The sequence below is a fragment of the Elephas maximus genome, chromosome 2 (genome assembly GCF_024166365.1).
Source record: "Elephas maximus indicus isolate mEleMax1 chromosome 2, mEleMax1 primary haplotype, whole genome shotgun sequence".
Lineage (NCBI taxonomy): Eukaryota > Metazoa > Chordata > Mammalia > Proboscidea > Elephantidae > Elephas > Elephas maximus.
The window spans coordinates 38,888,548-38,912,738 of record NC_064820.1 but is presented as its reverse complement, the minus strand read 5'-3'; the positions used below and the strand labels follow the sequence as shown (position 1 = coordinate 38,912,738).

At 41.6% G+C, this 24,191-nt stretch overlaps 1 protein-coding gene across 2 annotated transcripts in view; it reads left to right on the top strand.

The window, feature by feature from the left end:
- Positions 1-24,191, top strand: part of ADAMTS12 (ADAM metallopeptidase with thrombospondin type 1 motif 12) — a 449,533-nt gene that overhangs the window by 328,123 nt on the left and 97,219 nt on the right. For both annotated transcript variants that reach the window (XM_049861860.1, XM_049861871.1), the window contains 2 exons: positions 3,551-3,684; positions 11,509-11,629. In XM_049861860.1, the coding sequence (XP_049717817.1) occupies positions 3,551-3,684; positions 11,509-11,629 (255 nt within the window). The remainder of the gene's footprint in view (positions 1-3,550; positions 3,685-11,508; positions 11,630-24,191) is intronic.

The window sequence follows — 24,191 nt, the reverse complement described above, 5'->3', positions numbered from 1 at the left end:
TTCTATAACCCAGTCTTTTTTCAGGAGGGTATTGTTCATTTTCCAAGTATTTGATTTCTTTTCCCTAGTTTTTCTGTTATTGATCTCTAGTTTTATTGCCTTGTGGTCTGAGAAGATGCTTTGTAATATTTCGATGTTTTGGACTCTGCAAAGGTTTGTTTTATGACCTAATATGTGGTCTATTCTAGAGAATGTTCCATGTGCGCTAGAAAAAAAAGTATATTTTGCAGCAGTTGGGTGGAGAGTTCTGTATAAGTCAATGAGGTCAAGTTGGTTGATTGTTGTAATTAGATCTTCCGTGTCTCTGTTGAGCTTCTTACTGGATGTCCTGTCCTTCTCCGAAAGTGGTGTGTTGAAGTCTCCTACTATAATTGTGGAGGTATCTATCTCGCTTTTCAATTCTGTTAAAATTTGATTTATGTATCTTGCAGCCCTGTCATTGGGTGCATAAATATTTAATATGGTTATGTCTTCCTGATCAATTGTCCCTTTTATCATTATATAGTGTCCTTCTTTATCCTTTGTGGTGGATTTAAGTCTAAAGTCTATTTTGTCAGAAATTAATATTGCTACTCCTCTTCTTTTTTGCTTATTGTTTGCTTGATATACTTTTTTCCATCCTTTGAGTTTTAGTTTGTTTGTGTCTCTAAGTCTAAGGTGTGTCTCTTGTAGGCAGCATATAGATGGATCGTGTTTCTTTATCCAGTCTGTGACTCTCTGTCTCTTTATTGGTGCATTTAGTCCATTTACATTCAGGGTAATTATAGATAAATAAGTTTTTAGTGCTGTCATTTTGATGCCTTTTTATGTGTGTTGTTGACAATTTCATTTTTCCACATACTTTTTTGTGCTGAGGCGTTTTTCGTAGTAAATTGTGAGATTCTCATTTTCATAGTGCTTGACTTTATGTTAGTTGAGTCGTTACGTTTTTCTTGGTTTTTATCTTGAGTTATAGAGTTGTTACACCTTTTTGTGGTTACCTTATTATTTACCCCTATTTTTCTAAGTAAAAACCTAACTTGTATTGTTCTATATCGCCTTGTATCACTCTCCATCTGGCAGTTCAATGCCTCCTGTATTTAGTCCCTCTTTTTGATTATTGTGATCTTTTACCTATTGACTTCCATGATTCCCTGTTATGTGTATTTTTTTTTAATTAATCTTAATTTGTTTGTTTTTGTGATTTCCCTATTTGAGTTGATATCAGGACGTTCTGTTTTGTGACCTTGTGTTGTGCTGATATCTGATATTATTGGTTCTCTGACCAAACAATATCCTTTAGTATTTCTTGTAGCTTTGGTTTGGTTTTTGCAAATTCTCTAAACTTGTGTTTGTCTGTAAATATCTTAATTACGCCTTCATATTTCAGAGAGAGTTTTGCTGGATATATGATCCTTGGCTGGCAGTTTTTCTCCTTCAGTGTTCTGTATACGTCGTCCCATTCCCTTCTTGCCTGCATGGTTTCTGCTGAGTAGTCTGAACTTATTCTTATTGATTCTCCCTTGAAGGAAACCTTTCTTTTCTCCCTGGCTGCTTTTAAAATTTTCTCTTTATCTTTGGTTTTGGCAAGTTTGATGATAATATGTCTTGGTGTTTTTCTTTTTGGATCAATCTTAAATGGGGTTCGATGAGCATCTTGGATAGCTATCCTTTCGTCTTTCATGATGTCAGAGAAGTTTTCTGTCAGGAGTTCTTCAACTATTTTCTCTGTGTTTTCTGTCCCCCCTCCCTGTTCTGGGGACTCCAATCACCCGCAGGTTATCCTTCTTGATAGAGTCCCACATAATTCTTAGGGTTTCTTCATTTTTTTTAATTCTTTTATCTGATTTTTTTTCAGCTATGTTGGTGTTGATTCCCTGGTCCTCCAGATGTCCCAGTCTGCATTCTAATTGTTCGAGTCTGCTCCTCTGACTTCCTAGTGCGTTGTCTAATTCTGTTATTTTATTGTTAATCTTTTGGATTTCTACATGTTGTCTCTCTATGGATTCTTGCAACTTATTAATTTTTCCAGTATGTTCTTGAATAATCTTTTTGAGTTCTTCAACAGTTTTATCAGTGTGTTCCTTGGCTTTTTCTGCAGTTTGCCTTATTTCATTTGTGATATCATTAAGCATTCTGTAAATTAGTTTTTATATTCTGTATCTGATAATTCCAAGATTGTATCTTCATTTGGGAAAGATTTTGGTTCTTTTGTTTGGGGGGTTGGAGAAGCTGTCATGGTCTGCTTCTTTAAGTGGTTTGATATGGATTGTTGTCTCCGAGCCATCACTGGGAAACTAGTTTTTCCAGAAAATCCACTAAAAAAAAATGCAGTCAGATCCCTATCAGAGTTCTCCCTCTGGCTCAGGCTATTCAGATGTTAATGAAGCTGCCTGGGGAGGGTGGGGGAGGGAACAGAGAGATAGGAGAGTAGCACCTCAGAATATAGCCAGAGTTGCTTGTCTTGCTTGGAATGACTATTATATCTGAGATTCCCGCAGGCGTGTCGCCTATGTGTGCTGGCTGTGTGGAGATTGCCCCCGGGGGGTCTGGCCCGCTGGAGTCAAGGTCAGATCCTCCGCTTCCAGCCCCACGCCCAGCGTCAAGGCTCCCCTACTGGGACGGTGCACTCTCGACTCCAAAATCAGTCGCTGCCTCCTGGGGACTTCTCGTCCCTCCAGCCGCGTGGCCGTGCCGCCCTCAAGAACCAGTTGGGCCTCCTCCCGGGGTTAGTTCAGATGGGTGGAGCAGCTCTCCGTGCTTGTGCCGTGACCGAGTGTCCCAGCTGGGACGCTGTTCTCCCCGCTCCAATACCAGTCGCTGCCTCCCGGGGACTTCTCCTACCGGCTGCGTCCCACGCTGCCCGCGCGACCCGGCTGGTCCCCTTCCCGGGGTTAGTTCAGGGGGGTGGAGCAACTCTCCGTGTTTATGCCGTACCTGCGTCCAGTCCAAATGCCTGCGGGACGGTTCCCCGGCTCGGACGCTGCTCTTTCTGCTCCAAGACCAGTCACTGCCTCCCGGGGACTTCTCCTACCGGCTGCGTCCCACGCCGCCCGTGGAACCGGCTGGTCCCCCTCCCGGGGTTAGTTCAGGGGGGTGGGGCAGCTCTCTGTGCTTGTGCCGTACCTGACTGGTACGCTGGCTCCAGGCTCTGGAAACAATCGCTGCTTCCCCGTATTAGTTCGTTCTCCGTCTCTAAATCTGTGTTTGTTGTTCAGGGTTTGTAGATTGTTATGTATGTGATCGATTCACTTGTTTTTCCGTGTCTTTGTTGTAAGAGGGATCCGAGGTAGCATCTGCCTAGTCTGCCATATTGGCTCCGCCCCCCTGTTTTTTTTTTTTCTTTTTACCACATCAAAGATGTGGTGAAACCTATCTAATTCACTGTAAAACTTTTTAACTGAAAAAAGAAAAATAGGCCTATGTTTCAGCATGTGTCATGGAAAGGTAAAAAATGGGATCACTAGGTTAAATGAAAATTGGAGGTCACAAATACAGAGGAATCAGGAGGAAAGGGTGCTGAGCTAAGAAGCTAACTTGCAAGGATTGTCTTTTTTTTTTTCTTCTTCAGCACATCCTTGTGAACTCTACTGCCGACCCATAGACGGCCAGTTTTCCGAGAAAATGCTGGATGCTGTCATTGACGGTACCCCTTGCTTTGAAGGCGGCAACAGCAGAAATGTCTGTATTAATGGCATATGTAAGGTATTGGGTATGTTTCCTTAATCTACAACTTCATAAAATCGTGATTTTACTAATTCAGGAAGTCAGACATTCTGAGCTTTTGCTTTCGTGGCATTTCAATAGCTTGAGCTAGTTTTTGTATGTAGTTTAGGAGACAAGCAGGCAAGACTTCGTGCTCATCAAAATCAGTTTTGGACTGAGTTTTGTCCTCTTACTGTGATCTTCATTTCTTGATTTGTTGATGTGCTCTAGGATATTATTTTAGGCATGAAGCAAGACATGAAGAATCAAATGAGGACTTACTAGGAAATGGCAATCCGGATTATTTCAGTGGTGTTAAATTATTTATTGGTTACTTGCCAACCAACCACTACCAGTTGCCACTGAGTCAGTTCTGACTCATGGAGACCCCTTGTGTGTCTGAGTAGAACTCTGCTCCAGAGTTGGTTTCAATGGCTGGTCTTTCAGAAGTAGATCTCCAGGCCGTACTTCCGAGATACCTCTGAGTGGACCTGAAACTCCAACCTTTTGGTTAACAGCCAAGCACATTAATGGTTTGCACTACCTTGCGAACAAAGTAGTTAAATTTGAGGCAAAACTGAAACGAATAATGTCTTTTTGTGTAGAGCTTTGCACAGAACATTTTTACGTTTAATTCTCCAGCAATTATCAACATGACCTTGATAAGGAACAGAGATGACAGGTCAGGTAATTAGAACCCAGGTCTTCTAATTTCTATGTAATTTTTCCAGATACGCCACACTGACTCCATTCATTTACTCAGTCTTTATATAAATTACTTAGATCTGATTTGCTAAGTATGTGTTAAAGCTTTTATGTGTAGGACAATTGAATAACTTCTTTCCATTGCTTGCATCTATTTTGTAAAGAACTGATGAACAAGTCTTGGGGCCTAACGCCCAAGCATAAATCTCAGTATAAAGAGGTGTGTTTAAACACAGTCAAAGGAAACTTGGGTTGTTGTTTTTGTTGTTAGATGCCACTGAGTCCGCTCCAACTCATAACGACTTTGTGTATAACAGACCAAAGTATTTTCTGGTCCTGCACCATTCTCACAATTGTTGCTATGCTTGTCACAGCCACTGTGTCAGTCCATCTCACTGAGGGTCTCCCTCTTTTTCACCGACCCTCTACTTTATCAAGTGTGACATCCTTCTCCAGCAATTGGTCCTTCCTGATGACAGGTCCAACGTAAGCAAGATGAAGTCTCATCATCCTAGCTTTTAAGGAGTATTCTGGCTGTACTTCTTCCAAGACAGATTTGTTCATTCTTCTGACAGTCCATGGCATATTCAGTATTCTTCACCAACACCACAATTCAAAGGCATCAATTCTTCTTCCATCTTCTTTTTTCATTGTCCACCTTTTGTATGCGTATGAGGCATCTTAGTTATCAAAGTGACTTATTTGCTTTTTAACACTTCAAAGAGGTCTTATGCAGCAGGATTTTTTTAAAATAAGGCTTTTCATTTTCATTATGTTCAAGTGTAATTCATACTGAAGGCTTTGGTCTTTGACCTTCATCTGTAAGCACTTCAAGTCATCTTCACTGTCAGCAAGCAAGTTGTATCATCTGCTTATCTCAGGCTGTTAATGAGTCTTTCTCCAATTCCAATGCCACATTCTTCTTCACGTAGCCCAGCTTCTCAGAAAACTGGGTAAATATACCTAATTAACTGTTAGTGAGGCATAATAGTTCAGCATTCAGGCTCTAAAATATGGCCCCAACACCATTATTTACTTGCTATATGATCCTGTGCATCTTTCTACAATTCAGTTTTCTTATGCTGTGGTTGTTGTTAGGTGCCATCAAGTCGGTTCTGACTCACAGTGATCCTTTGCATAACAGAACAGAATACTGCCCGGTCCTGCGCCATCCTCACAATTGTTGCTATGCTTGAGCCCGTTGTTGCAGCCACTGTGTCAATCCATCTCATTAAGGGTCTTCCTCTTTTTCACTGACCCTGTACTTTACTAAGCATGATGCCCTTCTCCAGGAACTGGTCCCTTCTGATAACACGTCCAAACTAACTGAGACCAAGTTTCGCTATCCTTGCCTCTAAGGAGCGTTCTGACTGTACTTCTTCCAGGACAGATTTGTTTGTTCTTCTGGCAGTTCACGGTATATTCAATATTCTTTGCTTAAAACGTATTTTTTTTTTTTTTGCTTAAAAATATATTGACGCCCTAACCCCTGCACTGGCGAATGTGACCTTGATTAAGGAAATGGGGTTTTTCTTTGCAGATACCGAGGAAGTCATACTGGATTCCAACTGTTCTATAGGGTTTCTGAGGCTGTCAATCTTTACAGGAGCAGACTGCCACGTCTTTCTACTGAGGAGCAGCTGGTGGGTTCAAACCACTAGCCTTTTGCTTAGCAGCTGAGCTCTTTAACCATAGTGCCACTAGGGCTCCATAGGCTTAATGACTAAGGCCTTCCCTAAGAGCCTTGATGCCATGGTCTATCACATCAGCTGCTCCCTTCCACTCTTAGACTCCCACCAGCCCTTTACCCCAGGTCCCTGGTTTGGGATCAGCTCAACCACCACTCTTTTTGATCTCATGACTAGCCTACTATACACTTCTTAAAATAAACATTTGCCTTTGTGTATTTTGCCACATAGGCAGGGCTATGCCCTCTCTCCCTTGTTTTAGGGGAAGTCCCTTCCTTGTCTCTTTCAGCTTCTAGTGGTCCCAGGTATTTCTTGGCACTCCTTGGCTTATAAGTAGGTCCTTACATGGTCTTTTCTCCCTGTGTGTTTGACTCTGTTCCTTGTCTGTTCTTCTTTAAGAAGCCACTCAGAAGGGATTAAAATTTGACCCACCCTACTCCATTATGGGGAGCCCTGGTGGCACAGTGGTTAAGAGCTACAGCCACTAACCAAAAGGTTGGCAGTTCAAATCCACTAGCTGCTCCTTGGAAACCCTATGAACCACTTCTACTCTGTCTTGTAGGGTCACTATGAGTCAGAATCAACTCAAAGGCAACAGGTTTGGTTTGTTGTTTTTTTAACTCCACTATGGAGCCCTCTTGGAACTGGGGTTAAAGAGCTCGGCTGCTAAGTGAAAGGCCAGTGGTTCGAACCCACCAGCCACTCCTCAGGAGAAAGATGTGGCAATCTGCTCTGGTAAAGATTTACAACCTCAGAAACCCCTACTGTGTCCTATAGGATCACTATGAGTTGGAATCTAGTATGACTTCCTTAATATCTGCAAAGAAAAACCCCATTTCCTTAATCAAGGTCACATTTGCCAGTGCAGGGGTTAGGACTTCAACATATTTTTTAGGAGGGACACAATTCAATCCATAATAGCCATCCAGGAGCAGATGGTGAGCAGTTTGGTTAGAAACCCTGGCAAGGATCCAGGCAGAGGGCTAGGGGCCTTCAGCCCATCAGTTTTCTCAAAGCATAGTGTACAGGTTGCTGTGTGGATGCCTGATCCACTAGCAAAGTTTGAGGAAAGGTCCCCTGGAGGAGATGTCCCCTTAGTGGACTTTAAGGTCCAGTATAAACTAACTGTGGGAATGGTGGTGAACTTCTATCTAAATCCACATGTAAAAGGCACAGAGAGATGAGAAGCATGGTGTGCCTGTGGAAAATACAAGAGATGTGGTAGGGTATGTGGATGTCATGCTATGGAGGTTGGACTCTCCTCCAGGGTCTGGTGGAGAATCTTTCCTTGATTATTCCTAGCTTCTGGTCATGTCGGCCCTCCTTAGCATTCCTTAGCTTGTACTTGCATCACTCCAATTTCTGCCTCTGCTTTCACACAGCCATCTTTCCTCTGTGTGTGTCTCTGTCTCTAAATCTCTCTTTATAAGACCACCAGTCATTGGATTTAGGGTCCACCCTAATCCAGGATGACTTCATCTTAACTTGCTTACATCTGCAAAAACCCTATTTCCGAATAAGTTCATGTTCACAGGTACTAGGAGTTAGGACTTCAACGTATCTTTTGGGCGGGCACAATTCAACCCACAATAAATTCCTACCTTGAAAAGTTATGGTGAGGAAAGACTTATGCTACTGACCCATTGCTAAATGGCAATATCCTTTCCTGTTCTTTTCAACTAAATATAGCTCTGCTCTAACTGTTTCAAACTTTAAAGCTTCATTGGCTGGGAATGAATCTCTTCTTAGGAGCAGGAACCCTCCCCCACCCCCCCACCCCCCGCCCAGTCTCTACTTTTGCCAAAAGACTTTAGAAGGAAATGATGGCATTTCACATGAATTCGGTCATGGTGCCAATTGGTATTTCAGTTCTTAGTCATTGATAATTTGCAAAGTAGAACAATGTTCACTCATAAGCAAAAAACAAGAATTGGTAAGAATATATATTACTTATTCACTGACACAAAGCTAAATGCCTGGTGAAAGGCTGGACCTTTATTTCTCCAAGTAGAACTCAAGATAGTATGCTCTTCATAGTCAAAATGCAGGGCAGTGAACTGATAATGCTGTGGGAAATAAAGGTGGTTTTCTTTTTTTCAAAAGCACTGCCCATTGGAGTGGCTGCCTGGATTCCTAACAGCTGCATCAGAGAATAGCCACATTGGAGTCATTTTCCACAGTTGGTAGCAGTAGTAGAGCCACCTCTGATTCTGCCGAAGGCAGAGAGACCATATCGTTATGTGCCTTGTTCCCAGAGCACTTGGTGTGAAAGAAGAGAGTAAAGTCTGTTGATTTTCTCCTGAGAGGCCTTTAAGTTTTATGTGCGATGAGAAAGCCTGGTTTTTGCCTTCATGTAGTTGTTGGCTGCTGTCCAGTTCACTCCCAACTCATGGTGACCCCAGGCACAGCAGAACAAAACACTTCCGGTCATGATTTGTTGCAGATCGAACAATTGTGATGCATAGGGTTATCACTGGCTGATTTTCAGAATAAGATCACCAGGCCTTTCTTCCTAATAGCCTTATTCAGGAAGCTCCACTGAAACCTGTTCAGCATCATAGCAACACACAAGCCTCCACTAACGGATGAGTAGTGGCTGCACGTGAGGTGCGTTGGCCAGGAATCGAACCTCGGTCTCCCAAGTGGAAGGCAAGAATTCTACCACTGAACTACCGCTGCCCTCACCCCCATGCCTTCATAAAGCTTGTGTTGTATACTTCATTCAGCTTTGACTGTCCTGGGAGCAGCTGACAGAAGAAGCAAATTGGTTGAGGTCTCCACTGGAACCCATTTACTGTGTTATGACTTGGGGACATATGTGTGTGTCTCCTCCCACCCACCCCAACCCCACCCCAGTTATGCAGGCAAATATTGGTAGAGAAACATGACCACCCTCTCAAGAAAACAAACAAACTTAGGCTTAAGGTGTTTGCTTTTCTGGCTTCCTTTCCTTTATTCTTCACATGTTTTTATCTCTCCCCACTTGGTAGAGATTAAAGAAAACACTTTAAAATTAATATGAATCCTTCTCAGAGTAAGTTTCCCTGGCTCATTTCAAACCTGTGAAGGCATGAAGGTCACTGGGAATATGATTTATAAAAGTTAGCTTATTAGAGATGCTCAGGCTTGACATAAACATATTAATTTTGAAGATTTGGCATTTTCCTCATAACCACTGAAGACACATCTAGACAATTTAATATTTTCCTGGTGTGATTAGCATGATTAAGTTTTTTTTTTTTTTTAAATCTCTTAGCTTTTTTGTTTTTTCCCGGAGTAATTCAAGTAGCAAATTATTGAGACCTAAGGGAAATTAAGAGACAGTTAACAGGAGGGATGGAGCTATTTTCTGTCAGTAAGCATTAATTCTCTGTTTAGCTAGTAGACAGTGTATTGAAAGATTCAAACTATTCCTTCTTTCAATAGATTTGAGGTGGCTTTAAATTTAAAAAAAAAAAAAACTTTGGGGAAAAGAAGAAGAAGGAAAAAAAAGACTCTACCTGGGTGGTATTCTCCTTCCCAAACAGGAAAGAAAATTAGGACTAATGGAATATGGTGTAGTTTTCGTTTTTTCTTTACCACTGAAATGAAGACATGAATGTAGACAGACCATAGAAGAAAGCAAGCAACAGAGAAGTTCAGCTAAAGTCATACATATATCAGTCACCAACAGGGAATAAGACATGTTTCATGACTTCCAACCTAAGTGTTGCAATTCTTTGGTTCCTGATGTTGCAGAACATCCCAAGTTTCATCACTCCTCCTTTCCAGGCTGGGAATTTTGGATAGGAAAGAGCTGGCCATGCTGGAAGATTGAGGGGAAAGAACTGGCGAAGAGAGAAAGGTGATGATTCAGGAGGATTATTGGACAAAACACTGAGAAGAGATTGGGTCTAGAGCACAGGAGCAAGATCAGTCTTGGTCCAGAAGAGGAACAACCAGTTCTTCCTCTGCAGCTCAGGATGGCCAGGATCCCACTAAAAGTGAGGTTGAGTGGGGGTTGGGGATGTAGGTAGCTCTAAAGGGTCTGAAGGATGGATCTGAAGATCAGAGATTTCATCCCTCATGAAACTAGAATATTCTCAGCATTGAGCCAGGGTGTGGGGTCACCATGAGTTGGAATCAACTTAATGGCAATTGTTATTTCTATCTTCATTTCATAGCTCTGCTATATCACAAATACCACATGTGAGTGCCTTCAAAGAACAGAAATTTATTTTCTCACAGATAAGGAGGCTAAAAGTCCAAATAAGGGTCTTCTTTGTTTCAACTTCTTCCTTGTAGGTAATTCCAGGCATTCCCTGGTTCTTTGGTTCGTAGGTATTCCTCACATGGACCTGTCTTTTCCCTGTGAGTGCATGTCTCTATGGCTAATCTGTTCTGTTTATGCTCAGAAGTGATTAGATTTAGAACCCACCCTGCTTGGGTATGGTCTAATTAACGTAACAAAGAAAACCTTATTTCCAAACAAGATTATATCTACAGATGTATAAGGGTTAGGATTCCAACACATATTTTTTTTGGGGGGAGGGCACAATTTAATCCATAATAATCTCCAGCAGCAGCTGGTTCGCCTGCTGCCCTGAGACAGGAATCAGGAAGAATAAGTCCAGTGAGCAATATAGAAGGACTGAACAACCAAATTGTAGGTGGACTAATTACATTACCACTGGGAAATCTCAGTGAACTGGTAGGCCTTGAGGTTTACACATCGAAAGGAAGACACTGTTCCACTAGCTCTAATCCAAAGACATTTTAATTGTTAAATTTTGGGAACTGTGGTAAATTTTTGGAACTTCAGGGAAATTGGGGACCACACTCAATGTGTACTTCTCGTCCCTCTAAAGCAGTGTTTATTTTACCATTGGTGGATAGCTTGGTTATTCCTGTGGCTACTGCTAGGAGAAGGAAATATTGTCCTTTTATTTGCACCCCTACTAAATGGCAACGGGTTCCATCTTATAAGGGATCTCTGGTGGCACAGTGGTTAAGGGCTGTGGCTGCTAACCAAAGGGTCAGCAGTTCAGATCCACCACCCCCTCCTTGGAAACCCTATGGAGCAGTTCTGCTCTGTCATATAGGTTCTCAATGAGTTGGAATTGATTTGACAGAAACAGGTTTGGGGTTTTTTTTTGGTGCTGCAGTGGCTAAAGTGCTTGGCTGCTAACTGAAAGGTCCATGATCGAACCAACTAATTGTTCCACAGAAGAAAGATGTGGCAGTTTGTTTCCATAAAGATTTACAGCCTTGGAAACCCTATGGGGTAGTTCTATCCTATAGGGTCACTGTGAGTTGGAGACTCAAGGCAGTGGGTTTGGTTTTGGTTTGGTTTTCCATCTTATAAAGAGCAAAGAGGGAAAGGAGAAGGCAAAGGTCTAAGGGGTGTGATATCCTGCTTGTGGCATTCATCTTCAACCTCTCTTCCCTACAGATGGTTGGCTGTGACTATGAGATAGATTCCAATGCCACAGAGGATCGCTGTGGCGTGTGCCTTGGAGACGGCTCTGCCTGCCAGACAGTGAGGAAGATGTTTAAACAGAAGGAAGGATCTGGTAATAAACAAACAAATAATCTAAGTGGCTGGAGATGGAGAATGGAGGGCGTGACGAATGAATGGTTGATTGCTATGTTTCTTTTTCAAATGGGTTGTGACTGTCAAAGAATTCAAAATGGAACACAGGCATCACTACAAAGGGGTAAGGGCTTCTTGGCAGCTTTAGGAACGCTGTTGATTGCTAAGCAATTACAGGGAACATTGCAGGAAAAGGAGGATCTAAAAATGACCCAGTGGTAGCCCGTGGGATCAGGCACAAAACCGTGATCCCCTGGAAGAAAATCCCCTGTAGGAAGAGCCATTAAGAGAGGCTCCAGGGCCAAAGGCCGATAACATAAGACTGAATCAAGAACTGTGGGAGAGAAGAGATCAAAAGCTTGTGTAGCAAAAAAAGAAAATTGCAGACCTATATCCCTCATGAACATAGATGTAAAAATCCTCAACAAAATTCTAGCCAATAGAATTCAACAACATATCAAAAAAATAATCCACCATGACCAAATTGGATTTATACCAGGTACGCAAGGTTGGTTTAATATAAGAAAAACCATTAATGGAATCCACCATATAAATAAAACAAAAGACAAAAACCACATGATCTTACCAATTGATACAGAAAAGGCATTTGACAAAGTCCAAAACCCATTCATGATAAAAACTCTCAGCAAAATAGGAATAGAAGGAAAATTCCTCAACATAATAAAGGGCACCTATACAAAGCCAACAGCCAACATCATTCTAAATGGAGAGAGCCTGAAAGCATTTCCCTTGAGAACAGGAACCAGACAAGGATGCCCTTTATCACCGCTCTTATTCAACATTGTGCTAGAGGTCCTAGCCAGAGCAATTAGGCTAGACAAAGAAATAAAGGGCCTCCGGATTGGCAAGGAAGAAGTAAAATTATCTCTATTTGCAGATGACACGATCTTATATACAGAAAACCCTAAGGAATCCTCCAGAAAACTACTGAAACTAATAGAAGAGTTCAGCAGACTCTCAGGTTACAAGATAAACATACAAAAATCACTTGGATTCCTCTACATCAACAAAAAGAACATCGAAGAGGAAGTCACCAAATCAACACCATTCACAGTAGCCCCCAAGAAGATAAAATACTTAGGAATAAATCTTACCAAAGATGTGAAAGACCTATACAAAGAAAACTACAAAGTACTAGTGCAAGAAACTAAAAGGGACCTGCATAAGTAGAAAAACATACCTTGCTCATGGATAGGAAGAATTAACATAGTAAAAATGTCTATTCTACCAAAAGCCATCTATACATACAATGCGCTTCTGATCCAAATTCCAATGACATTTTTTAAAGTGATGGAGAAACAAATCACAAACTTCATATGGAAGGGAAAGAAGCCCCAGATAAGTAAAGCATTACTGAAAAAGAAGAAGAAAGTGGGGGGCCTCACTCTACCTGACTTTAGAACATATTATACAGCCACAGTAGTCAAAACAGCCTGGTACTGGTACAACAACAGACACATAGACCAATGGAACAGAATTGAGAACCCAGATATAAATCCATCCACATATGAGCAGCTGATATTTGACAAAGGCCCAGTGTCAGTTAACTGGGGAAAAGACAGTCTTTTTAACAAATGGTGCTGGCATAACTGGATATCCATTTGCAAAAAAATGAAACAGGACCCATACCTCACAACATGCACAAAAACTAACTCCAAGTGGATTAAAGACCTAAACATAAAGATTAAAACGATAAAGATCATGGAAGAAAAAATAGGGACAACGTTAGGAGCCCTAATACAACGCATAAACAGAATACAAAACATTACCAAAAATGATGAAGAGAAACCAGATAACTGGGAGCTCCTAAAAATCAAACACCTATGCTCATCTAAAGACTTCACCGAAAGAGTAAAAAGACCACCTACAGATTGGAAAAAAATTTTCAGGTATGACAATTCTGACCAGCACCTGATCTCTAAAATCTATATGATTCTGTTAAAACTCAACCACAAAAAGACAAACAACCCAATCAAAAAGTGGGCAAAGGATATGAACACGCACGTCACTAAAGAAGGTATTCAGGCAGCTAACAGATATATGAGAAAATGCTCTCGATCATTAGCCATTAGAGAAATGCAAATTAAAACTATGATGAGATTCCATCTCACTCCAACAAGGCTGGCATTAATCCAAAAAACACAAAATAATAAATGTTGGAGAGGCTGTGGAGAGATTGGAACTCTTATACACTGTTGGTGGGAATGTAAAATGGTACAACCACTTTGGAAATCTATCTGGCGTTTTCTTAAAAAGTTAGAAATAAAACTACCATACATCCCAGAAATCCCACTCCTTGAAATATACCCTAGAGAAATAAGAGCCTTTACACAAACAGATATATGCACACCCATGTTTATTGCAGCACTGTTTACAATAGCAAAAAGCTGGAAGCAACCAAGGTGTCCATCAACTGATGAATGGTTAAATAAATTATGGTATATTCACACAATGGAATACTATGCATTGATGAAGAACAGTGACGAATCTGTGAAACATTTCATAACATGAAGGAACCTGGAAGGCATTATGCTGAGTGAAATTAGTCAGAGGCAAAAGGACAAATACTGTATAAGACCACTATTATAAGATCTTGAGAAATAGTATAAACTGAGAAGAACACATTCTTTTGTGGTTATGAGAGGGGGGAGGGAGGGAGGGTGGAAGATGGTTATTTACTGATTAGTTAGTAGATAAGAACTACTTTAGGTGAAGGGAAGGATAATACTCAATACATGGCAGGTCAGCTCAACTGGACTGGACCAAAAGCAAAGAAGTTTCCTGGATAAACTGAGCTTCGAAGGTCAGTGGAGCAAGGGCGGGGGTTTGGGGACTATGGCTTCAGGGGACTTCTAAGTCAATTGGCAAAATAAATTCTATTATGAAAACATTCTGCATCCCACTTTGAAGTGTGGCATCTGGGGGTCTTAAATGCTAACAAGTGGCCATCTAAGATGCATCAATTAGTCTCAACCCACCTGTATCAAAGGAGAATGAAGAACACCAACGTCACACAATACATCATCCTGAGACCAGAAGAACTAGATGGTGCCTGGCCACAACTGATGACTGCCCTGACAGGGAGCACAACAGAGAACCCCTGAGGGAGCAGGAGAACAGTGGGGTGCAAACCCCAAATTCTCATAAAAAGACCAGACTTAATGGTCTGACTGAGACTAGAAGAATCCCAGCGGGTCATGGTCCCCAAACCTTCTGTTGGCCCAGGACAGGAACCATTCCCAAAGACAACTCATCAGACATGGAAGGGACTGGACAATGGGTTGGAGAGAGATGCTGATAAAGAGTGAGCTACTTGTATCAGGTGGACATTTGAGACTGTGTTGGCATCTCCTGTCTGGAGGGGAGATGGGAGGGTAGAGAGGGTTAGAAACTGGCAAAATGGTCACGAAAGGAGAGACTGGAAGGAGGGAGCGGGCTGACTTATTAGGGGGAGAGTAAATGGGAGTATGCAGTAAGGTGTATATAAGCTTATATGTGACAGACTGACTTGATTTGTAAACTTTCACTTAAAGCACAATAAAAATTATTAAAAAAAAAAAAAAGCTTGTGTAGAAGGATGCAGACACAAGGGCAGATTCTGTAACTGAGGGCAGAGAAGCCAGAATGAGTTTAAAGGCAGAAAAATTGGGTTGTGCCCCCAAGCCACGTGAGAGGCAAGGCAAGGTTACTTCAACTCACTCTTAACTCCCAAACTCTCCCTGAACAGGGTCCCACCCAGTGGTCATTTATGGCTCTCCTCGTGACTTCTGCCACCTAATGTCTCCCTCCTTACCCACACCCTACTATTCTTTTCCATGCTTACCATTTACAAGGCTCTTTTTTTTTTTTTTTTTTTCTTTGTGCAGCTTTGGGGTATTGATAATCTTTAGGGAGCGGAGAGTCTATCCTCACCCCAGATCATCTATGATCTCAGGGCAGATCTGCCTTGAATCAAAATAGTTCTCCTGGTCTCTTAGAATCAACCATGATTTGTAGTTGGTAGAATCTTGGGAGAAAGGCTAAGTTAGGCCTGAAGATGATGAATACAACTCAGCGTATCTTAGGTTAGGCACTGCCAGAAGTACGCTGAGACAAGAATTCAAGTACAGATAGTTTATTTGGGAGGGAACCCTGGGAAGCACCAGTAGGACTTTGGAAAAGTGAAATGGGAAGGAAGGCAGCCAGGATGGGTATGTCATCAAGTCAGTTACTGTTAGCACTTGTGCTTCTGAGATTTCCCACCCTGTTGGTTCTATCAACTCCCATCAGTCACTGGTTGAGTCTACTCTGGTGGTGAGGGTTGTTACTTCTCTGGCACTGTGGACTCCAAAGAGAAGCAGATGGTGGGGGTTGGGAGCTCAGGTGCACTACAGCAGGGAAAGGGGCAGTATCTCCTCTACAGGGGTGGTGCCCAAGATGGTAAGTGATGGATGCATGCAGATGTAGTGGATCACTGTTCTCCTGGTTCTGGCAATGCAGTGCCACCTCCTTGCCACCCAGGATGTAGTTACTGAGTATAATACCGAGAGTGCTGGGTGTGTTCTTGATTAAGTGACCTATTGTTCCCTAGTAAACATAATAGTAGATGATCGAAATTTGATTAATACCCATCCCTACTTTCTCATCTTTGACTATTGAATTAATAAGGTTAAATTATTTCAAAATGCAATGCTTGTCCTGGCCTTCAGAATTCTCAGTGAAGGACTGTATTTGATGTTCTTAATTGACAGCTCTATTCTGGATGAAAAATATTCTTTGAATTACTTATTAGGGATCTGCAAGATAACCCACTGTTTCAAGTTTAAGATTAAGCATGCTATGATAGTAAGGTTTTTTCAATCTTTTCAAAGTCTAGTGTTTTGTAAATATATTCCATTATTTATATGTGGTCTTATTTACTTGAATTGTAAAAAAAATCATATTTAGAAATTATGTTTCAGTTTTATTGCTTTGTCTGTGCAGGGTCCTATCTTGGACCTCTGATATGCCTTGCTCTTGACATTATGGTTGCTCCTATGAGATCCTTGAATCTCCTGCACTTAACCTTTTAAGTCCTTAGGGAATCAAGCTCTAGTTCTGGGTTCTTAATCTCTGCCCTAGTCTTTGAGTGGGGAGAAAAGGAGCCAGAAACATCTTAATCCTCCCTCTCCACCCCATGCCTGCCTCAGAAATTTCAGTATCTCTGGCCACTTGCATTTGAGCATTTGGCATCTCCCTGTGCCTTTGAAATTTTGGTTCTCTTTCTCCCATTTGCTACCCAGACAGCTTCAGCTGATACTTGGCACCCAGGAATGATGTCAGTTTTAGACTGTTCATGCCTTGATGGGTTCCTAAAAGCTCTCTGGCACTGCCACCCCCAGGATACTGGGAAACCCAATAAGCACTCACTCTGGACTCTATATCATCCAACAAAGTGGTCTGTGTTCCATATGGAGTCTCTAGGTGGTATAAACAGTTAATGTGCTCAGCTGCTTAATCAAATGGCTGGAGGTTCTAGTCAACCCAGTGGTGCCTTGGAAGAAAAGCTTAGTGATCTGCTTCCAAAAACTCAGCCATTGAAAGCCCTTTGGAGCACAACTCTACTCTGACATACATGGGGTCACTGTGAGTTGGAATCAATGGCAACTGGTTACTCATGTTCTATATACCCAGTAGGCACTCAACAGACTCAACTTTGCTTTGTGCCTAATAAAGCTAGATGCAAGGTGAAGACTGTAAGCTACCACCGCAAAACACAAACGAAGCTGAGAAGTGATGCAAAACCTTGTGAGATGGAGAGACATTGCATTGAACAGATCATTTAATGTGAAGACAAGAGTTGAAAGAGGAAACTTAATTTCTTGTCTTTGAAGATGCCCAATATATAGTCACTATATGCACTTATTGACATGTTTTCTTGTGTTGCTGCTTTGTTGCATCTTGTGTTTTAGTCTGTTTCTATAAAATCATACATGGAAGGCAGGCTGAACTTTTATGATTTGTATCCACCCTCCACCGCCATCCCCAAATCACCATAGTCTGTATATATAGTAGGTGTTCAATAAACATTTATAGAAATTTAAGTGAAAAAAATTTTTTTCTTAATGCTGTTTCCATGTTCCTTTGATAACAAAGGAGGCCAAATTATTAACTATTCTACAGTTATGTTGAGGGCCTTAGTCCTTGACTTTTCTCCTTGATGTCCTGCCTATAATTTAGCTGTAGCATTTTTCTCTCTTTTGAAAGATGAATTACCTACTGGGATTTGCTTACTTTCTGATTTGGGCATAATGACATAAATTTTAATCCTTCTCCTTGTCATGCATGTCCTAAAATATTCTTTTCTCCTTGTCCCTCCTCACCAGAGCTGTGGTTCCTATGGCAGGTGACAGTGACTGGGTCAGGGGGTTCATGCGTAACTCCATCTCCTTGGTCCAGAGGGCAACTCATTTGCACTCAGGGTCCTTGGCTTCTGGAGGGTTCTCACTGCAGAATAGTTCTCAGAACAGAGGAGGTTTTTACAGCCAGCTACATGAGGGTTTGTGATTGTTTGAAGATGGCTTTGTTATTCTAGTGTGCATGTAGCAGATCCCCAGAGCCTTATTGTCTCTATTCATAACCCAGGACCATGAAGGAAAACCCACCGTCTCCTTTCTGAAGGATGCAAGCAAGCATCAGGCAACATTGAAAAACAATGTACCTGGGCAGCAGGTGTGGACTAGCACTTGTAAAGTAACTTCTGTGACTGGAGAGTAACAGGAATATGTGACCAACCACCCAGAAGAATTTAAAAATCCTTCAAACCTTGTGTGGTCAGACTGATCCATGGCTTTTGTTTGCGTTCTTTTTTTCTCTTCCTATTTTACTAAGGCTCATGATTCTTTTTTTAACAGAGTGGTTTAAAAACAAAAACAAATAGCAAGTGTAGGTGAAAAAGTCTGTGTTAAACGTGTCCATGGTGGTCAGGCCTTCCTCCCCGTCCCCTTCTTGGGCTGCTCCACACCTTCTTCTGGAAACTCTCCCCAACTCCAGCACTTGCATATTAGCGCACACATGTGGATAGGAGGATGTGGAATTAAGAGGAACTTGGAGGTGAGAGACCAGGTCCTGGTCTAGATGACACTGACCTTGGGGAAGTCCCCTTCTGGCTTGTATGGGATTTTTCATCCTTCTCCTCCTGCTAGCCCCAGGAATGATCATATGTTTGTTGATAGGTAAGTGTTGAAGTTGGGCAGAGTTTCCAGAAGAAGGTGTTTGTATCCATGACCTCTTTGGGATGTCCTAAAAACTAAGGTCCTGTCTTTCTCTGTTACCCACCAGATGGTGGCATCTTGCCCATTAATTAGTACCACACTGTGGGAACATAAAGCCCATCTTCTTATAGGTTCTCTATAACACTTCCTGTTTTCTTTCTGGAGAAAATGAAAAGAATTGGCATCAAGGTGTGATGCCACACTTGCTGTGATTACAAGCATCTGTAATTAGAACTTGGGCCCAGAGTACAGTGTGCTATGTACAGAGAACAAGAATGGCCTGGTTCATTCATTCACTCTGCCACTTGAGAAAATATTTGAGTGCCAATTAATTGGCACAAAGGATAGAGTAATGAATAAGGCTATGGCTCTTCCCAGAAGGACTCTTTATTTACTGCCTTCTCTGCCTTTTACCATTTGAGTGTTTTATACCACTCTGAACCTTGGCTCAAGGCCAGAAATTAAATGAGAGACTGCTGCAGGAGGCAGTCGGTAGAGCACTACGCTCTCTCTGTTCTTCTAAGATGGCCTTGAACTTGGTACTTGGTACTCAGAGCTTTGATCTAGAGCTCAACCTCTTATGGCTCCTCTTTGACCTAGAACACTGACCTTCTATTGTCCAATTTCTTCATCCTTGTTTTGTATTCTGTTGCCTAATCTCTTGGATTCTGTAATACTCACTTACCTTACGCTTTACTTTTAGTTAGGTCTTTCCTGATCATTCTTAGCATCTTGGACTTAATCCATTGACTTCCTAAAACCACTACTGTGGAAAGCTCTGGCCTTAGCTAGCTTCTCTAGAGTTGGCCAATGCCAGGCCATGTGCCCACTAAACCAACTCCTGATCTTGCTTACCCTGACCTGATTTGCCCTGTTGCCAATTTTCTCACCTGAGAACAAGAAGTCACATTCTCTGGATGCCCTGAGACCCTCATATGGCTAATTGGGTTTCTTAACTAAGTTCCCAACCTGCCAGCCTCCATTCCTGTCTCCTTTGTTGAATCATAACCAGAATGTTCCTCTGACTTTCTTTTTAAAGGCTCTTTATGGAATGAGACAGTTTTCGTATAAGTTAATCTTTAATAATATTTATATATATATGTATATAAATGCAGTTACATAGCTACTTAGTAAATTTAATGCACATAATAGAGTTATTGCAACTCTTCTGGCACCATACTTAAATTAACTAGATTTCCTCTGCCTGATATAGATGTACATCATGTTCAATTTCATTTTCACAGTTGAGTATGTTACATAAAAACAAAAACAAACAACTCCAGTCTAGAAAGGAGAGGCAGGACAAAGAAAGTCCCTGTTGTATAAATGCTCACTGCCAGGAATCATTCCTTTAGGACTGGAGATTGCTGGAATGGAGTAAAAGCAGCAACTGCCTGGAAGTGTATGTGTACCTGATGACCTGAATAATTTCTTCTGCTTTTTAATTCTATAAGCTCATGTGCTAAGTACTTCTAGCTGTGGTTCCCTATCTCTGCCACTGAGCTGTTTGATCAGAAATTCATGTGGAGTTAGGAATTGACAAAAGTCACAGTTTATGCTAAAATTGCCTGCTTAATCCCATAATGCTGCTTATTCTAGGCTTTTCCTTGGGGCTACCTGGGCCGAATGACAAACTGAAGAAGGTCTTGAATGAATGGAACCCATGAGGGACACCACACAGCACAGGTTGGGAGGCTGTGACAGCAGTGTGAGTGTGAGGTTAATGCAAGTCTTGTTGTTAACTGCTGTCCAGTCTCCCCCATACTCATGGAGACACCATGCTCAACAGAACAAAATGCCTTCTGGTCCTATGCCATCTCATGATAGGTTGCAGATCAAACTGTTGTGATTTATAGGGTTTTCAAGGGCTGGTTTTCAGAAATAGATCACCAGGCCTTTCTTCCTAGTCCATCTTAGTCTGGAAGCTCCACTGAAACCTGTTCAGCATCACTGCAGCACAGAAGCTTCCACTGACAGAGGGAGGGGCCATGACTGCACTTGAGGCACATTGGCTGGAAGTCAAATCTAGATCTCCTGCTTGGAAAGCAAGAATTCTACCCCTGAACTACCAATGCCTCACATGCTAGGCAGTGGGAAGGAAGACACACTCAGGAAGAATTGGATTGGCTTTATGACGCAACATTTCTCCTATGCTGTGCCACATGGTTCAATTTGTTTGCTGTGGATTTAAGAGAGAATAGGTACTTTTTTAGGTGCTAGTCTATGATTTTATGTGGGTGAATGGTATGATAAAGTCAGTGTTCAGAAAGACTAGCTGGCCAGCAATATTCAAACTCGACTGGAATGGGAGAGCCTAGTACTAGGTGCTAAAACATTACTCCAGGTTTAGGAGATAAAGGCCAGAGCTTAGGAAGTTCATGTAGAGGGGAAGAGAAGGATACGAGAAAACATTTCAGAAGAAGAACCTAAGGCTTTCTTGAAACCAAAATATCCTCTTACTTGGAGACTGCTGCATATCATGTTTTCCAAGAAACGTCAAGCTGGAGAGATTTAGAGGAGAGAGAGAATGGCTGGATACTCTACGATTTTCATACCAAGAGGGCAGAAAAACCTGCAGTGCTCAAGGATGTGATCATTAGTTTCAAAAGAATTTAGGGACATGAAGCCCCATCAACCCCTGTTCCCTTTTCTGTGTTTCCTTTCCACTGACTTCTATAGAGGGGCTGTGAAGAATGTGGTTGCTCATGGTGTGTTATAGGACTTTGGTAGTCTTGTTGTTGTTAGTTGACACGGAGCCAGTTCTGACTCATGGGACCTTATATAAACAAAAAGAAACATTGCCCAGTCCTGCGCCAGCCTCAAGACTGTTGCTGTGGTTGAGCCCATCGTTGCAGCTATGATCTCAGTCCACCTTGTGAAGGGTTTCCCTTGTTTTCATTGACCTTCTACTTTACCAAACTTGATGTTCTTTTCTAGTGATTGATCTTTCTTGATGATGTGCCCAAAGCAAACAAGACAAAATCCCACCATCCTCACTTCTAAGGAGCATTCTGGCTGTACTTCCTCCAAAAATGACCACCTGGATAACTTCTTGTGTTTTTTGATCCTATGTGTTTGTGTATTGAGTACTTCTAGCTGTCGATTTAAGAGAGAAGACGTACCATTCTATGATCTTACGTGGGTGGATGGTATAAAGTCAGTGTCTTAGAAAGACTAGTGGACCGGCAATGCATATGAGTTGATTGAAAATACCACGGCTTGAGTCAGGCGCATGCTAATTGTCAAAGTTACATCTAAGCTTTTTAACTCTATAAAGAGGTCTTTTGCAGCACATTTTCCCATGCAATATGCGATTTGATTTCTTGACTGCTGCTTCCAGGAGCATTGATTGTTGATCCAAGTAGAATCGACAACTTCAGTATTTTCTCCATTTATCATGATGTTGCTTATTGGTCTCATTGTAAGGATTTTTGCTTTCTTTATATTCATATTGAAGCCTGTAGTCTTTGACCTTCATCATCAAGTATTCTTTTACAAACACACGACTTGTCCTCACTTTCGGAAAACAAGATTATGTTATCTGAATATCACAGGTTGTTAATTAGTCTTCCTTCAATCCTGATGCCGTATTCTTCTTCATATAGTCCAGCTTCTCAGATTATTCATTCAACACACAGATTGGATAAGTAAGATAAAAGGATACAGACTCGGATAAGTAAGGTGAAAGGATACACACATTTTCCAATCCTAAACCACGCAGTATCTCCTTGTTCTGTTTGAACCACTGCCTCTTGATTCATATACAGATTCCACATAAAAAAAGGTACCTTATAATCTTCTTTTGAAATAATTGAGGTTAAAACTCTAAATCTAGGGCCATGCAGTTTGACTTCTCAAAAGACCTACTTTTACTTTTATTCCGTTCTTCCTCACTCTGCTTTGAGGACCTGTCAAATACAGATGTTATCTGAACCAGTTACTGCTCTCAAGCCAGGGATCAGGGAGGTGAATTGGCCTTTCCCAGGCACCTTCTTGCATAAATCATGAGATCTTGACCTTCAGTGAGGATTGTCTTATTTGCCTCAAACTTACAGGATAAATCGTAAAAATGACAAGCTAGTAGTTGTAGATAAATTTCCTGGGGTTAACAGTCCGACCCCTTTATAAGCAAAATTTTATTAGAAGTGACAAAGACAGGAGGACAGATATGCCAGAGGGTGAAGTCCTCTTTTTCTGAACTGCAAAGAACAGTTGGAAAAGATGTGTGTTATCACCAATAACCCACTGCATCTCTTAGGATAATGTCTTCAGAAGTGTGACACTCAGTCTTCTGCCCCTTCCTGAAAGGCCGAGGGGTCTGTTAGCCCAAGGTACTTAAGACTCAGTGATGGATGATTTCCCAGGTGGTCTCCATGGGCCCTGAGCCTCCTTGTTTGAGGTCAAGATTATGTTTTCCCACCCCCCCTGTACTGGGGGGAGGGGCATACAGGTTAACAGTTAACCGTGGAGGACTTCTGGGGAAGATGGAAGAAAAGGGTTTTTTGTTGAGTGAATATGCTCATCATTCTTAATACTTTGGAGCTATGCTTAGTAATCCTGAAAACATTCCCTTAACATGGAAGAAACAGCTCAAAATTATTCTTCCCCCCCCCGACACACCCTTTTAATATGACTCTCATTTCTATAAAGAAGACCCGTAGGATGAGAAGTCCAACGTGATTTTTTTTTTTTTAATCTCTGTTCTGTCAGCCACGTATTTCATTAAAAACATTAGATTGGAGGTTAACAAACTGAGGTTATAGACCTACCTCGCTCTCCACTTCACTGTGTGATATGGCATAAATTGCTTACTCTCTTGGGGCCTCAGTTTCCATTTACTGGAAATTGGTTAAGGAAATGAGTTTACATCATCTTTGCATCTGCTGGAATACCTGAAGACATGTAGAAGGATATGTAAGGCGTAATAAATTTAAAAAGCAAGGGTTAGAATAGTTAGGATACTATGACCCTACTTGTATAAAAATTGTGTGTGTGTGTGTGCTTACACATGCAAAGAAAGATAATTTGGAAGAAAATCATATAAACGATTAATTGTAATTATTTATGGGACATAGGGAAACCCTGGTGGCGTAGTGGTTAAGTGCTACGGCTGCTAACCAAGAGGTCAGCAGTTCAAATCCGCCAGGCGCTCCTTGGAAACTCTATGGGGGAGTTCTGCTCTGCCCTATAGGGTCGCTATGAGTCGGAATCAACTCGACGGCAGTGGGTTTGGTTTTTGGTTTATGGGATATAGGACTGGGGGTCGGAGGAAATGGAAACTTTTACTTT